Below are 12,872 nucleotides of genomic sequence, written 5' to 3'. Positions count from 1 at the left end.
TTTTTTTTTTTTTTTTTGGTTTTTCTTTGTTAGGTTTTGGGGCTGGGTTTTTTGTCTGCTTCAATCGAGGGACATTGGGAACAAAGACCTGCCCATCTGGCGCATCTCTAAAGCCACCAACAGCCAGACAAAAGAGCAACCCACGGAACCATGTGAATGCTGGGGACACCCTTTGCTGGGTTTGCAGGGAACGAAGGGACAGAGCAGGTGGCACAAAGGCTCGCTACTATCCCTGCTGCTGGAGAGAATCCCTCCTTGTGCTACAGCACGGGGGAATGCCTCCAGGCCACACAGCTCAGCCCCCTGCTCCCCCTGCCCTGCCCCAGCCTTCTCCAGGGTGGCCCATGCTCCTTGCTGGCCCTGCACCCTTCCATCCAGTGCAGGAAGCGCAGGGGACACGCGGCACACACTGCACAGACAGACGGACGCTCAGACACCGGCGCGTGCACAGGGACACCGCATGCCCACCGCGTGGAGCCCACCACGGCACAGAATCCCTGCCTGCTGGACAGCCACAGCCCCCACACCCTCCGAGCTGGAGCCCGTGGCTCTCAGCACTGGGTGAGGCAGGCAGCAGCAGCGTTGCCAGCAGCTCGTGTGCCCCTCAGGGCGCTGGCAGGGGAGCCGTGACACCGGAGCTGTCACACGGGGGTGAGCACCCCGCACGCCGTGGGTGGCACTGGCAGCGTGTCCTCCTGCAGGACCTTCTGTGGGTGCCAGCCACGCTTGGAAAGAGCCAAAGCGCTCACCTGCCCACCAGCCTGAACCAGGGAAAGCGGTCGTAGAAAGGGTCTCCGCCTGTCACCACATTGTCACAGTCCTCGATGACGCTGGAAGGCACTTCTGCTGCTCGGTCATACATCTCACGCATCAGGTCCAGGCGCTGCCTGCAGGCACAGGGGACGCCCATGGTGGTGGTGAGACACAGGGCTGTGGGCAGCCAAACCCTCCTGGCACAGCCATCTGTCACCCACCTCAGCTTCTCCAGGGTCCAGTAATGTGTTGCCCCGTTCTTCTGGTCCTGCACCTCCACGGCCACGATGGTGCGGGGGAACGGCCGCTTCTCGCGGTCCTTGGCAGCATCGGGGGGCAGCAGGTCAGGAGGGAGAGGCGAGTACAGCGTGTCCGTGAGCAGCACAAACTGGAACTGCACCTGGGGAGGGGCAGAGGGGCTGGTGAGACACCTGGGAGGGCAGGAGGCTTCATGTGCTGGTTCTGGAGAGCTCTCCTCAGCACCTCCTGGCTGCCTGTGCTGTGGGTGCTGCAGCCAGGCAGGAAGGAGCCCAGGCACACCCACCTTCTTTTTCAGCTCCACGCTGATGGCATTGGCTTCCTTGAGGAAGATAGCATTGCCCCAGAGCAGGTCACGGAGGGAGGTGAACTGGTACCACTTCCACTTCCTAAAGGCCCAGAGGGCGAGCTCGAATTCTCGCTCTGTCCACTGCACTGTGGGCACAAGGAGGGACAGTCACACCACTACCAGGACATTGACCCACAGTTCACTCCTCATGCTCCCACAGAAAGCATCAAAACCTCCTGGTGGTTCCCAGCCCTTACCTTCATCCTCAGGTTCTTCCTCCTCTTCATTTGCCTCAGGGTAATACCTAGAATCCATCTGCTTCTGCAGTGCCTCCAGTTTGCTCTCATAGTCCTGGGGGAAACAGGAAAAGAGGTGATGCAACCCACTGATGTGAGCTTCCTCCACGCTGCCACATCACACTCCTCTTCCCTGCAGGAACACAGCCTCCTCCCTCCTCTGGATCAGTGCTCGTGGTGACAACTCCAGGAACAACACATTTGCCCTTATTTTTAGAACACAGACCCACCCCACACAAACATCTGCCAGGATTTCAGTCATGTCTGAGAAGGAGCCATGTCCCAGCCACCTACCAGCCTCTGCTGCTCCAGAAGGTAATTTGCCTCTTCCCTCTCCCTCCGGTACTGGTCCTCCAGCTCCTGGAGCCTAGGTGGAAATGGGGAAGTGAACCAAGGTGGAAGTGAACCAAGCTGGAAGTGAACTCCCAGCTCCCCAGCCCCTCAGGCCGTGCTCTCACCGCTGCTCCATCTCCTGTTTCATGTCGATGCCCTGCTTCTCCAGCAGCTCTCTCTGGGCAAAGGCCCAGTCCACGGGCTCCGCGGGCGTCTCTGCGCACGGGGTCCGCTCGCGCTCCTGCCGAGCCTGCTCGGGGTGGTTGAAGCGAAACACGTGGCTCTTGCCCATGATGATGCGGTTTCCTGCAGCCATGGGCACGGGGAAAGGTGTGGGTTCAATGTGGGACAAGTGCAGGGCCCCCAGGGCAGGGAGGAAGGGGGGTTGGAGCAGCTCTGGCCTGCCAGCCCCAGGACCCACCTGAGCGCAGGATGCTGGGCTCCGTCACCTTTTTGCCGTTCACGTAGGTGTCAGCACCTTCACAGGGCTCCAGGGTCACTATCACTGTGGAGACAGAGTGGAAGCAGATGGATGAATCCTGCACGTGCTGCTGCCCTGCTCCAGCAGCCTCAGGGAGGGACACCCACCCCAGCCACATTTGGTACCCACCAGCAGCACCCACCCTGTGGGCAGCTGACAGGACTCAGCCAACCTGATGTTAATCAGAGCAGTCCCAAGGAATAAAGGCAGCTGGAGACTGCATGTGGGAGGAGACCCCAGAGCTTCCCCAGGCTCATCTCCACAGCTCATTCACACCCAGGTTCCTGCCATTTTGGGGAATGGATTCTGCTCCACATCTTGAGAGGGGGAATGATCTACAGTCCACTCAGCCATCCTGCCCTGATCTTTGTCACAGACATCTTTTCATGAAAAATCCTTTTCTTAGGATTTTTCCTCCTGAGAAGCTGGGAGGCCTCAGGAACAAAGGGTAAACAATGACTATCTGCTGCAACAGGTGCATCTGTGATGGGTCTCATGTGGTTGTTTCTAATTAATGGCCCATCACAGCCCAGCTGGCGTGGACACAGAGCCCGAGCCACAAGCCTTTGTTATCATTCTTGCTGATTCTATTCTTAGCTTAGCCAGGCTTCTGATGAAACCTTTTCTTCTATTCTTTTAGTACAGTTTTAATATGATATATATTATAAAATAATAAATCAAGCCTTCTGAAACATGGAGTCAGATCCTTTGTCTCTTCTCTCATCCAAGAACCCCTGTGAACACCCTCACAGATCTCCTCACCTTGCTTCCTTCCCACATGCCTTGTGCGAGCTCCCCTCCCAGCCAGGAGGGATGTAGCTCGTCTGGAAGCATGGAGCAACCATGCAGTAAAGCCCAACTAGTTTGAGGAGGGCAGGACATTAATCTGGGGGCAGGGGCTGAGGAGATGCAGAGGGATGGGTCCCCAGGGCAGGGAAGCCCCTCCAGACAAGCAGTACCTTCACCACCAGATTTGGTGTCACTGCGGAACAGGCAGTGCTCTTCTTTAATGAAGTGCCCGCTGAGAACGATGTCCTGCCTCTTCTCAGCATCTTCCCGGCCAACCCTGCAGGGGAAATCCAGCTCAATCCTCCCTCAGAGCACCCCATCCTGAGTCTCCCCCCAGCCCCATCCTTGGAGCTGACAGGAGCAACCCTTGGTGCACTGCAGCACCGAAATCTTGGGGATTTGCGCTTTGGGGATGCCCTGGGAACAGTGCCCAGCCTGGGGACAGCTGTCACCCCCCTGCCCACCTGGGGAAGTCAGGCACTGAGACAGGGACAGTGCTCCCACCCCTCCATCCTTGGAGGGACCTGGCCCTCACCTTGTTATGCCATCCTTGATGTAGTAGAGCAGACACTCGGACATGAGCGGATCCTCGTTCAGGTTGACCAGGTGCGGTGTCTGGGAGGGACAAACACGGAGCCATCCCTGAGTGCCCTGCCTGCCCGGGCACTGAGGGGGCTCTGCAGCAAGGAGGGAGCTCAGCAGCAGTGGAGGCTGCCCTGCACAGCCTCTCCTGCCCTCTGCATCCTCAGGGTGACACATCCAGGCTTTTCCAGGGGCTGCACAGAGAGGCTGCCATGAGGATTCCTGCTTCCACAAGCCTCCTTGCTTTCCTCCTCACAGAGCTGAGTCCTAGCTACCCTTCCTCTGGCCTCCTTTGACAATTCATGTTCCAAACAGGCCCAACACAAAGCCAAAACTTTCCCTGATGTGGCTCAGAGTCTCCAGGGACAGGACCCTTCTGACTTGTGCGATATTCTCACTATATTCTCACTGTGAGAATATAATTCCATAGTATAGAATCGTGGAATGGTTTGGGTTGGAAGGGACATAAAACCACATCTCATTTCACCCCCCTTTCCATGGGTAGGGACATCATCTTCCAGTAGATCAGGCTGTTCCAAACCCCATCCAACCTGATCTTGGACAATTCCAGGAAAGGGGCACCCACAGCTTCTCTGGGCACCCTGTGCCAGGGCCTAATCACAATCTCAGGGAAGAATTTCCTCTCGATACTTGATCTAACCCTGCCCTCTGCCAGGTCAAAAAGGCAGTAAAAGTGCCCGTTTTCCTCCACTGACTGTGCACCAGATGATGCATCCAAAAAGAGCAGGTCCCAGAGGTTCACCCAAAAGCAGTGCAGACCTGAAGCCCGACCTGCAGGCTGAGTTTCACTCTCAGGTCTTCTTCCTAACAGTCCCTCACAGCCCTTTCCTGCTCTGGGTCACAAACCACTTTGTTCTTGATAGGAGGAAAATTTCTCCCTCAGCCAAAGGCCTCTCAGGCCAGAGCCAGCTTAGCTGCTGGGATTACACCTTGAGGGAACAGGGGCAGCCCCAGGAGTACCAGTGGGAGAAGTTCTGAATTTATCAGATAGAACAGGCTGTAAGGAACACCTTATCAACTTGCTGAGACCCAGCATGCAGAGGGGGCCCCTCACCATGGTGCCACAAGCCTTGGCTGGCAGCAGAAACTCACTGCAAACAGGGCAGCAGAGCTGGAAGTCAAGGAAAGGTGGGCTCTTCTCCATGGTGGCTGGCAGAAGTTGTCTGCAACATTTAACCTCTGGCCCCCCTGGACAGACATACAGCCCTGGGGGGCTTGAGACCTCCTTCACTTGCAGTTTTTGTCCAGATTTGTAAAGCTGGTGGTGACCTTCCACTGAGCTCCTGGAGCTGTGACCACCCCAGCCATGGCACACAGCAAGACAACAAAGTGCAGTGCCCATAACAAAATGGATTTGCACACTATCAACACTAAATTTCCTCACCAGCCACTGGAGAAGTCAGAAGAGTCTCCACCTGCCAGACAGCTGAAGAGCAAGGAGGCACCAAGACCACCACAGCAATGCCCCACCTCCAAGACCAACCTGCTTTGGGGAATAAACCCCCACGCTTCCTACCCAAAGGTCTGGGCTCCTAACAGGCAGCAGCTGGGACAAGAAACAAAGACAACAATGCACAAGTTCATCCTAAAAGTCAGATTGCCCATGTAATGGAAAGGCTGTGAAGTCTTTATCACCACCTGAGCTGGGGACACACAAACTTAAGAGGTTTGGCCAAGCCAAATGCTACAAGCAATAAATAGATGAATGAAAGAATATTTGCCCACCCACATTTGTTAGCAAGGACTTGCTGGCTTCAGGGGCAGCAATTTTAAATATCTGAAAGTATGAATTTTTATGAGTTAACACTGAAGTCCAAGACAGTGATCATCAGCAAGTCCCCTCATGAAGGGGCACAGCATGCCAGCAGTGGGGGTGGACATTAACCCACATATTTGTACCCATGTTTGTGCCCAGCAGGCTCAGTGCTGGGATTTCCCCCACGGGTTCAGAGCCAAGAAAAGGATATTGAAGTACATGGGGCTGGCCAGCTGTGACAGAGTGGATCAGAAGGGAGCTGCAGAGGTACAAACCAGTCCCCAGGAAGAAGAGAATAGGATGATCCTACCTTTTTAGGAGAAAATACACCCAGGGTGCCTCCATCCTCCCTCATGGCCACCCCCATTTCGGCCAGCAACGCTTCCCTGAAGGAGCAAGAGAAAGAAGTGCCTGTCAAAACTCCATGCACCCCCAGGATGGAAGCCCTTGGCTTGTCCCATGGATTGTAATGCAGGGCTTGCCACAGCTCTCCTCACAATCCAGGTGGGTTTTTCAGAGCAGCCCATCTCTGTGCAGGCTGATATGGGGGGTACTGGGGTCTCCAGGGGCAACCCAGGGTCCAGCTGGACATCCAAACTGTTTGGCTGCCCCAGGAACCCCAGTGCTGCAACAAAATGCCCAAGGAATGCCACTGTGCCATGCCATCCTGCCCCAGCCCCCCAGCCCACCCACCTCTCCATCCGGATCGCTTCTGTCCTGCGCAGCTTCTCCTCCCACGTCTCATTCAGCTCTGCAATGATCTTCTCTGTCTCCTGCCAGGGGGGTTAACAGGGCTTGCTGACACCACCCTGGGGCAGCTCTCCTGCCCACTGTGCCCAGTGTGCTCCAGTGGGACACCAGTCCCAGCTTCAGGCTTGTTTGCACAAGCTGCAGCACATTTCACCCCATCTTTCCATCAGCCCCACCTTCAAAGAGTGAGGCACAGACAGCACCCTCTCCACTGCCTTGCTGCCAGCCCACTGCTGCACCGTGCAGGACCAGGAGCACTCTGCCCATCACAAGCCCAAAGCACCTGTGCCACAGCTCCAAGGCAGCACCAGGAGGACCCTACAACACCCAAACCCTCAGGGTGGGCGAGCTCTAGGTCTGTCCACTCTGCAAGGGCACATCTGGGTATCGCTTCACATGAGGATCACACTTCAGTGGGGCTCCAGAAAACACCGAGCCCCCTCTGCAAGCTGCAGGGCATAGAAAGGAGAAAGGGGGGAAAGGGGAAAAAAGGGGGAAAGAAGGGGGAAAGAAAGGGGAAGGGGGGAAGAAAGGGGAAAGGGGGAAAGGGAGAAAGAAAGGGGAAAGAGGGAAAGGGGGGAAAAAGGGGAAAGGGGGAAAGAAAGGGGAAAGGGGAAAGAAAGGGGAAAGAGGGAAAGGGAGAAAAAAGGGGAAAGGGGGAAAAAAGGGGAAAGAAAGGGGAAAAGAAAGGGGAAAAGAAAGGGGAAAAGAAAGGGGAAAAGAAAGGGGAAAAGAAAGGGGAAAAGAAAGGGGAAAGAAAGGGGAAAGAAAGGGGAAAGAAAAGGAAAAGAAGGGAAAGAAAGAGGAAAGAAAGGGGAAAGAAAGGGGAAGGGGAAAAAAAGGGGAAAGGGGGAAAGAAAGGGGAAAGGAGGAAAGGGGAAAAGGGGAAAAAAGGAGAAAGGGGGAAAGGGGAAAGATAGGGGAAAGAAAGGGGAAAGAAAGGGGAAAGAAAGGGGAAAGAAAGGGGAAAGAAAGGGGAAAGAAAGAGGAAAGGGGGAAAGAAAAGGGAAGGGAAAAAGGGGAAAAGGGAAAAAGGGGAAAAGGGGAAAAGGGAAAGGGAAAGGGAAAGGAAAAGGAAAAGGAAAAGGAAAAGGAAAAGGAAAAGGAAAAGGAAAAGGAAAAGGAAAAGGGAAAAGAGGAAAAGGAAAAGGAAAAGGGAAAAGAGGAAAAGGAAAAGGAAAAGGGAAAAGAGGAAAAGGAAAAGGAAAAGGAAAAGGAAAAGGAAAAGGAAAAGGAAAAGGAAAAGGGAAAAGATGAAAAGGAAAAGGAAAAGGAAAAGGAAAAGGAAAAGGGAAAAGAGGAAAAGGAAAAGGAAAAGGGAAAAGAGGAAAAGGAAAAGGAAAAGGAAAAGGAAAAGGAAAAGGAAAAGGAAAAGGAAAAGGAAAAGGAAAAGGAAAAGGAAAAGGAAAAGGAAAAGGAAAAGGAAAAGCAGCAGCCTCTTACCTTGAGCCTCTCGATTGCCTCCTCGCTGCCCGGGGCAAACATGATGCGCTCGTGCAGGCTGGCGACCGAGGCAGCGCGGCTGGACAGGGCAGAGAGGGACGAGGAGGGGCTGATGCCAGCGATGGCGTTGGTCACTGTGGAGAGATTGTCATGGCGCTGGCTCAGCTCTGCCCCTCCAGCATCATTATTGTTCTCAAGGTCCGACACATCTACGGGCGCGGAAGGAGGGGAGGGCCGGGGAAAGACACACAGACAGGGTGACAGAGAGAGACAGAGACAAGAAAAGCTGTTGGGAAAAAAAAAAAGAGTGGCCGGTGCGTCGAGAAAAAAGGCAGGAATTACAGGAAAAGGCACAGGCAGCAGCAGAGCAGCACAGACAGCAACAGGGCAGGGCAGGCACTCTCCTCCCCAGCCCGGGCAGCCCTGCAGGGACACAGGGCTGTTGGGTGAGGCAGATGCTGGAAGCACCATCTTGGGCTCCCAGGGACACTTTTGCAACCTCAGGTCCTGCATACATCAGGTCTGGGACCAAATATCCTCCCCAAGCGTGTGCCACTGCCTCTGGCATCCTCTCCATCTCACAGAGCCTGTATGGTTTTCCCTGCCCAGATGCCCCAGATTAGCCAGATCTGGGAGCAGAGGATGAGAAGGGAAGGGGATGAGAGGGGGTGGCCCTGTGCCCTACAAAGGGGTCAGGTAGACAGGGCAGGAGGAGCAGCAGGATTCCCCCAGAGGGTCTGCTCGAAGGAAGCCCATGGCCTGATGGAGCAGCACCTTGGCCAGGCAGCCAGAGAATGAAGCCAGCTCTACAGGCAGGGGTGCTTGCCAGCTGGCACCCCAGGAGTCAGCTCTGGGGGGAGATGCTCCTCCAGCCCTGAGGAGATACTGGTTCTCAGAGCAGTGTGCAAGAGGCAGCCAGGGCACAGGTCAGCAGGTGCAGGAGTAGTCACCCATCTCCATTAGCCAGAAGGGCACAAGCAGAGCCCTGGCTCCTCAGCAGGTTTGCCATGGCCTGACTGCACTGCCTGACCCAGGATGGGACAAGGCCCAGTGCTTATCCACAGGCCAAAGCCTCCTGGCCACCACCACCCACCAATCCACCAGTAGAGCACCATTCCATCCCACCCGAGGCCGTGCCAGGCTCCAGCCCCAGTGAGACACCAGCAGTAGCAGAGCAGCAGCAGCAGCGACAGGAAACATCACAACAGCATGAAGGAGGAGTCCCCGTGTGGCCTGGGCCCTTGGCATGGCCAGCTGGGAGGACACTGGTCCCTTCAGCACTAGCCCAAGCCCAGGTGCTAGCCAGCACTCTGGCACCATGCCCTGTGCCAGCTCCCTGAGGATGGGCAGCCTGCAGGCACACAGCACCCCAGCAGCAGGGGCTGGCTGCAGGAGCCCTCCCCATGCTGCACGGGTGCCCCTGGGCACAGCCCAGATCTCCAAAAAGCTGGGAAGCAACAGAGAGTACCAGTGATGGGGAATACACACATTTGGATCCTCCTGCAGCAGGGTGGGCTAAGAGAGAAAGAGAGGGCAGGGAGGGGGGTGAGACAGAGAGAACAGAAGAGAGAACAGAACAAGGGGAGGGGGTTCATCTCAGTGGGGTATCAGACAGCACAGGGAAGGGAGCCCATGGGCACGTGCAGTCCCAGTAACGCCTTCCTGGCACCTCTGCTGGGTGCTGGACGCTGAAGATGGTGGGTGGAAGGGAAGAAGGGAAGGTTTGGCAGGCAGAAAGCAGCTCCCCCTGCCACAGGAGGGGCTGGGGGCTGTGCAGGGGCTCACAGGGGCAGCACTGGTGCTGCTGTGGGGCAGGGCAGCAGGGTGCAGGGAGCCTGTGGGGACATCAGCCCATCTCTGCCTGGAGCCAGGGCAGAGAGCACCCCTGGTACCTACTGTCAATGATGTCCCCGAGGCCCTGGGCGTAGAGCAGGTCACGCAGACGAGCCACCTCATCCTTCAGCTCCCTGATGAGCTTGTTGTTGGGGTCCTCATTGATGACAGCATTGCAGCGGATCTGCTTGGCACGGTCAGCGTACCTGGGGAACAGGGCAGAGGCTTGAGCAACACCAGAACAGGGGCAGGGGCTTGAGCAATGCAAGAACAGGGGCAGGGTTTTGAGCAACACAAGATCAAGGCAGGGTCTTGAACAGAACAAAAACAGGGGCAGGATCTTGAACAACACTGAGAACAGGGGCAGGGCAACACAAGAACAGGGGCAGGGTCTTGAACAGCACAAGAACAGGGGCAAAATCCCAGCTGCTGGACAAGCAAGAGTGTTGCAGAGCCCCTCCAGCAAGGAGGATCCCAGTGCCAGGACAATCCTTTGGCCTTTTGTCTGGGGTTGCAGGTTCCCTCCACACTACACCCCCAGGCAGGGACACCACAGAGGTGGGACAGCACGTGGCAGTGCCTGGCCTCAGCCTCCCCTGTCCCTGCTCACTGCAGGAAGGACAAGGGCACTTCTTCCTACCTGAGGGTGCTGAGGGTCTCGTCGTAGTTGATGTCAGCAGGACTGAGAGCAGCCACCATGGCAGTTCTGGAGTTGCCTCCTGCCCAGAGAGACAGACAATGAGGGAGATGCTGCTCCCTGTGCCCCCTGCCACGCCCTGCCGTGCCCTTTGGCAGAGCACACCCCCAGCTGTCCTCACCCAGGTTCTCCCGCAGCAGCCAGGTCAGCACCGAGTCTCGGTACGGGATGAAATCTGTCTTCTTCTTCTTTTTGTTCTGGGAGAGCAAAGGGAAGGGCTGTCAGGCTGCCTGCTCCCCTCAAAGGGAAGGTGACAGCTGGTCCCCAGCCATGGGGACTTGGAGCAGGATGGAAACCTTGGGCATCTTTGCCCAGGTCCACAGGTCCTGCCTGTGAAATGCCCTGAGCTGGGAGGGTTGCTTAAGGCTGGCTTCTGAGAGCCCCAGAGGGAGGAGGAGGAATGAGGAGAAGATGGCTCAAGTCCAGGCACAGTCTCACTCCCAAACCACCCTGAACCCACTCCCACTGTGCTCCAAACCAACACCCCCCCCCAATCCAGCCTGGGCACCCACCTTGTTGGGCCCTGAATCCTGCAAAGGAAATGGAGACAATGTTTAGGGGAGCTGCTTTTTCCTTGGCACCCACCACACATCCCTGGCCCTCAAACAGAGATTACCACAGGTCCCCATGCAGGTGGCATCTCCACCTGCCCAGCTTGTCCCAGCTGCAGGGACAGCTTGGGATGTGTCTGCCCAGCCCTTGGAGCTGGGATGCTCCATCCCCCAAAGCTGAGCCCAGCCCTGCTGCCCCAAGCCCATTTACCCCCTGGTGTTGCTGTTTGTCTGCTCTCCAGCTACCTACCATTTCTGCCAGGGCAGAGATGACTTTCCCCAGAGTGGTCAAGGACTTGTTGATGTTTGCTCCTTCCTGGTTAGAAGAGGAAAATGCTCAGGCCCCATTTCAGAGCCACATTTCAGCCCAGGAGAAAGTGAGGAACGTCCAGCATGGTATGGGCAAAGAGGAGCTGGTCTAACTGGGTAACCAGCACCCCCCAGCTGGGACTGATGGTGAAACTGGCACTGGGCAGCTTTCAAACACAATCCCATCCAGGATTCTGGCAGTGCAGTGGGCAAAGAACCAGGCAAGGGAAGGAGATGTTTTGGGGATGAGGGAGGAGGCCATGGTGTCCCACCAGCAGAAGGGGACCTCAGGTCAGCTCTTACCTTTAGCCTTGTGCCCTTGGCACCCGTGGAATCAGCTCTCTCACTGCCAGCCAGGTCCACCAAGCTGATTTTGCTGACCTGCAGGCAGAGGGGAGGCTGTCAGCCCTGTGGGCACAGCAAACCCAGCACAAAGCCAAACCCCCTTGCAGGATGGCACTGCTCTGAGGGCAGCAGTGGCTCTGCAGGGTCATCCCTGCAGGAGCTGCTCAGGAGCAGGGCTAATACCCTTGCAGGCAGTGCTGAAGCTGCCAAGTACCCTGCACAGGGGTCAGTCCCTCAAGGGACCAGCAGCCCAGAATGTGCCTGGCACTCATCTCCCTCCTGCTCCAACCCTCCACCAGGCTGCACCACCATGCCCCAAGTGCTGATAAAAGCACACAAAAGTCCTCCCTGGACCCATGAGGGCTGCCCTGAGTGCCCAGGCCTGCTCTCACCTTCTCAGTGGTGATGTCTGTCTCGGCATCGTGGCGCTTCTGCGTGAAGATGATGTTGAACACGGCGTGGGAGCGGCTGCTGGTCTCGTTCATGTTGGTGGCAGCCACTGTGCTGCAGGGAGAGCAGGACAGGGAGCTGTGACACCCTGTGGGGGACACTGCAGTGGCTGGGGACACGGCCAGGACAGGGTACATGGGGGAAAGGCAAGAATAGAGGACAAGAGAGGGCTCTGGGAGAAGATGTGCACAGGTTCAGGCTTTTCCCTGCTGTCTCCAGTGCCCTTGGAAAGCAGGAGGAAAGTGAGGGGAAAGTGGGGATACCCAACACTCAGTGAGGAGGGGATTGCCATTTCCAGAGCAGCTGGACTGGCAAAGTCAGGGAGTGAAGCAGGACCTCCTAGAAGTGACTGCAAGCTTCCCAAACCCTGCCCATCTCCTGCCCTTCTCCAACTCACCGGGCTTTGTTCCCAGAGTCCATGAGGTCCTGGATGTCATTGTAGGAGGTCACAGCCAGCTTGGAAAGGTCCTCAACATATGGACCCATCAGGGGATGCTCCCTCACCCGCAGGTTGCCCTTGTTCTTGGGGTTCAGCAGGTCCCTCACGCGCTCACAGTAGATCTCCATGTAGCTCACCTAGAGCAGAGGGCACGGGCAGAGATGGCAGGGTGGCCCCACAGAGGGCTCTGCACACTGGCACAGCCTGTGGAGGCAGCTGGGGGGCCAGGAGGGGCTGGGCAGGCAGAGGGAGGGGTGCCTACCTCCACAGAGTAGGACATGTTGTCATTGCTGGTGTCATTGATGCGGGAGAAGAGATCCTCGCACAGCTGCGGACACAAGAGCCAGGATCAGCCCCACTGCTCCTGCCTGGGGGGCCCAGACACTGGGGTTTCTGCCTTTTCACCCCAAAATCCAACCAGTCAGTGCTGGGATGGCTCCTGGGGAGCTGGCAGAGCTCACATGGACAATCAGCATCCCCAGAGCCCCAATGTGGTG

The 12,872-nt window shown here is 56.5% G+C and overlaps 1 protein-coding gene across 16 annotated transcripts in view; it reads right to left on the bottom strand.

Moving 5' to 3' along the window:
- Window positions 1-12,872, bottom strand: part of KIF1A (kinesin family member 1A) — a 43,067-nt gene that overhangs the window by 19,808 nt on the left and 10,387 nt on the right. For 6 of the 16 annotated variants that reach the window (XM_059478913.1, XM_059478914.1, XM_059478915.1 and 3 more), the window contains exons 5-26: window positions 12,638-12,703; window positions 12,334-12,512; window positions 11,879-11,990; window positions 11,445-11,522; window positions 11,083-11,148; window positions 10,794-10,811; window positions 10,403-10,478; window positions 10,225-10,303; window positions 9,648-9,790; window positions 9,240-9,266; window positions 7,752-7,960; window positions 6,252-6,331; window positions 5,869-5,944; window positions 3,735-3,814; window positions 3,370-3,476; window positions 2,351-2,434; window positions 2,055-2,235; window positions 1,891-1,963; window positions 1,558-1,651; window positions 1,298-1,446; window positions 975-1,153; window positions 750-887 (exon numbers count right to left, since the gene is read on the bottom strand). In XM_059478913.1, coding sequence (XP_059334896.1) covers window positions 750-887; window positions 975-1,153; window positions 1,298-1,446; window positions 1,558-1,651; window positions 1,891-1,963; window positions 2,055-2,235; window positions 2,351-2,434; window positions 3,370-3,476; window positions 3,735-3,814; window positions 5,869-5,944; window positions 6,252-6,331; window positions 7,752-7,960; window positions 9,240-9,266; window positions 9,648-9,790; window positions 10,225-10,303; window positions 10,403-10,478; window positions 10,794-10,811; window positions 11,083-11,148; window positions 11,445-11,522; window positions 11,879-11,990; window positions 12,334-12,512; window positions 12,638-12,703 — 2,294 coding nt within the window. The remainder of the gene's footprint in view (window positions 1-749; window positions 888-974; window positions 1,154-1,297; window positions 1,447-1,557; window positions 1,652-1,890; window positions 1,964-2,054; window positions 2,236-2,350; window positions 2,435-3,369; window positions 3,477-3,734; window positions 3,815-5,868; window positions 5,945-6,251; window positions 6,332-7,751; window positions 7,961-9,239; window positions 9,267-9,647; window positions 9,791-10,224; window positions 10,304-10,402; window positions 10,479-10,793; window positions 10,812-11,082; window positions 11,149-11,444; window positions 11,523-11,878; window positions 11,991-12,333; window positions 12,513-12,637; window positions 12,704-12,872) is intronic. The other 10 variants (XM_059478916.1, XM_059478917.1, XM_059478923.1 and 7 more) reach the window with 2 other exon arrangements.

This window comes from Ammospiza nelsoni, chromosome 10 (assembly GCF_027579445.1).
Source record: "Ammospiza nelsoni isolate bAmmNel1 chromosome 10, bAmmNel1.pri, whole genome shotgun sequence".
Lineage (NCBI taxonomy): Eukaryota > Metazoa > Chordata > Aves > Passeriformes > Passerellidae > Ammospiza > Ammospiza nelsoni.
The sequence above is the reverse complement of the archived record's forward strand: the minus strand, read 5'-3'. Positions and strand labels throughout refer to the sequence as shown.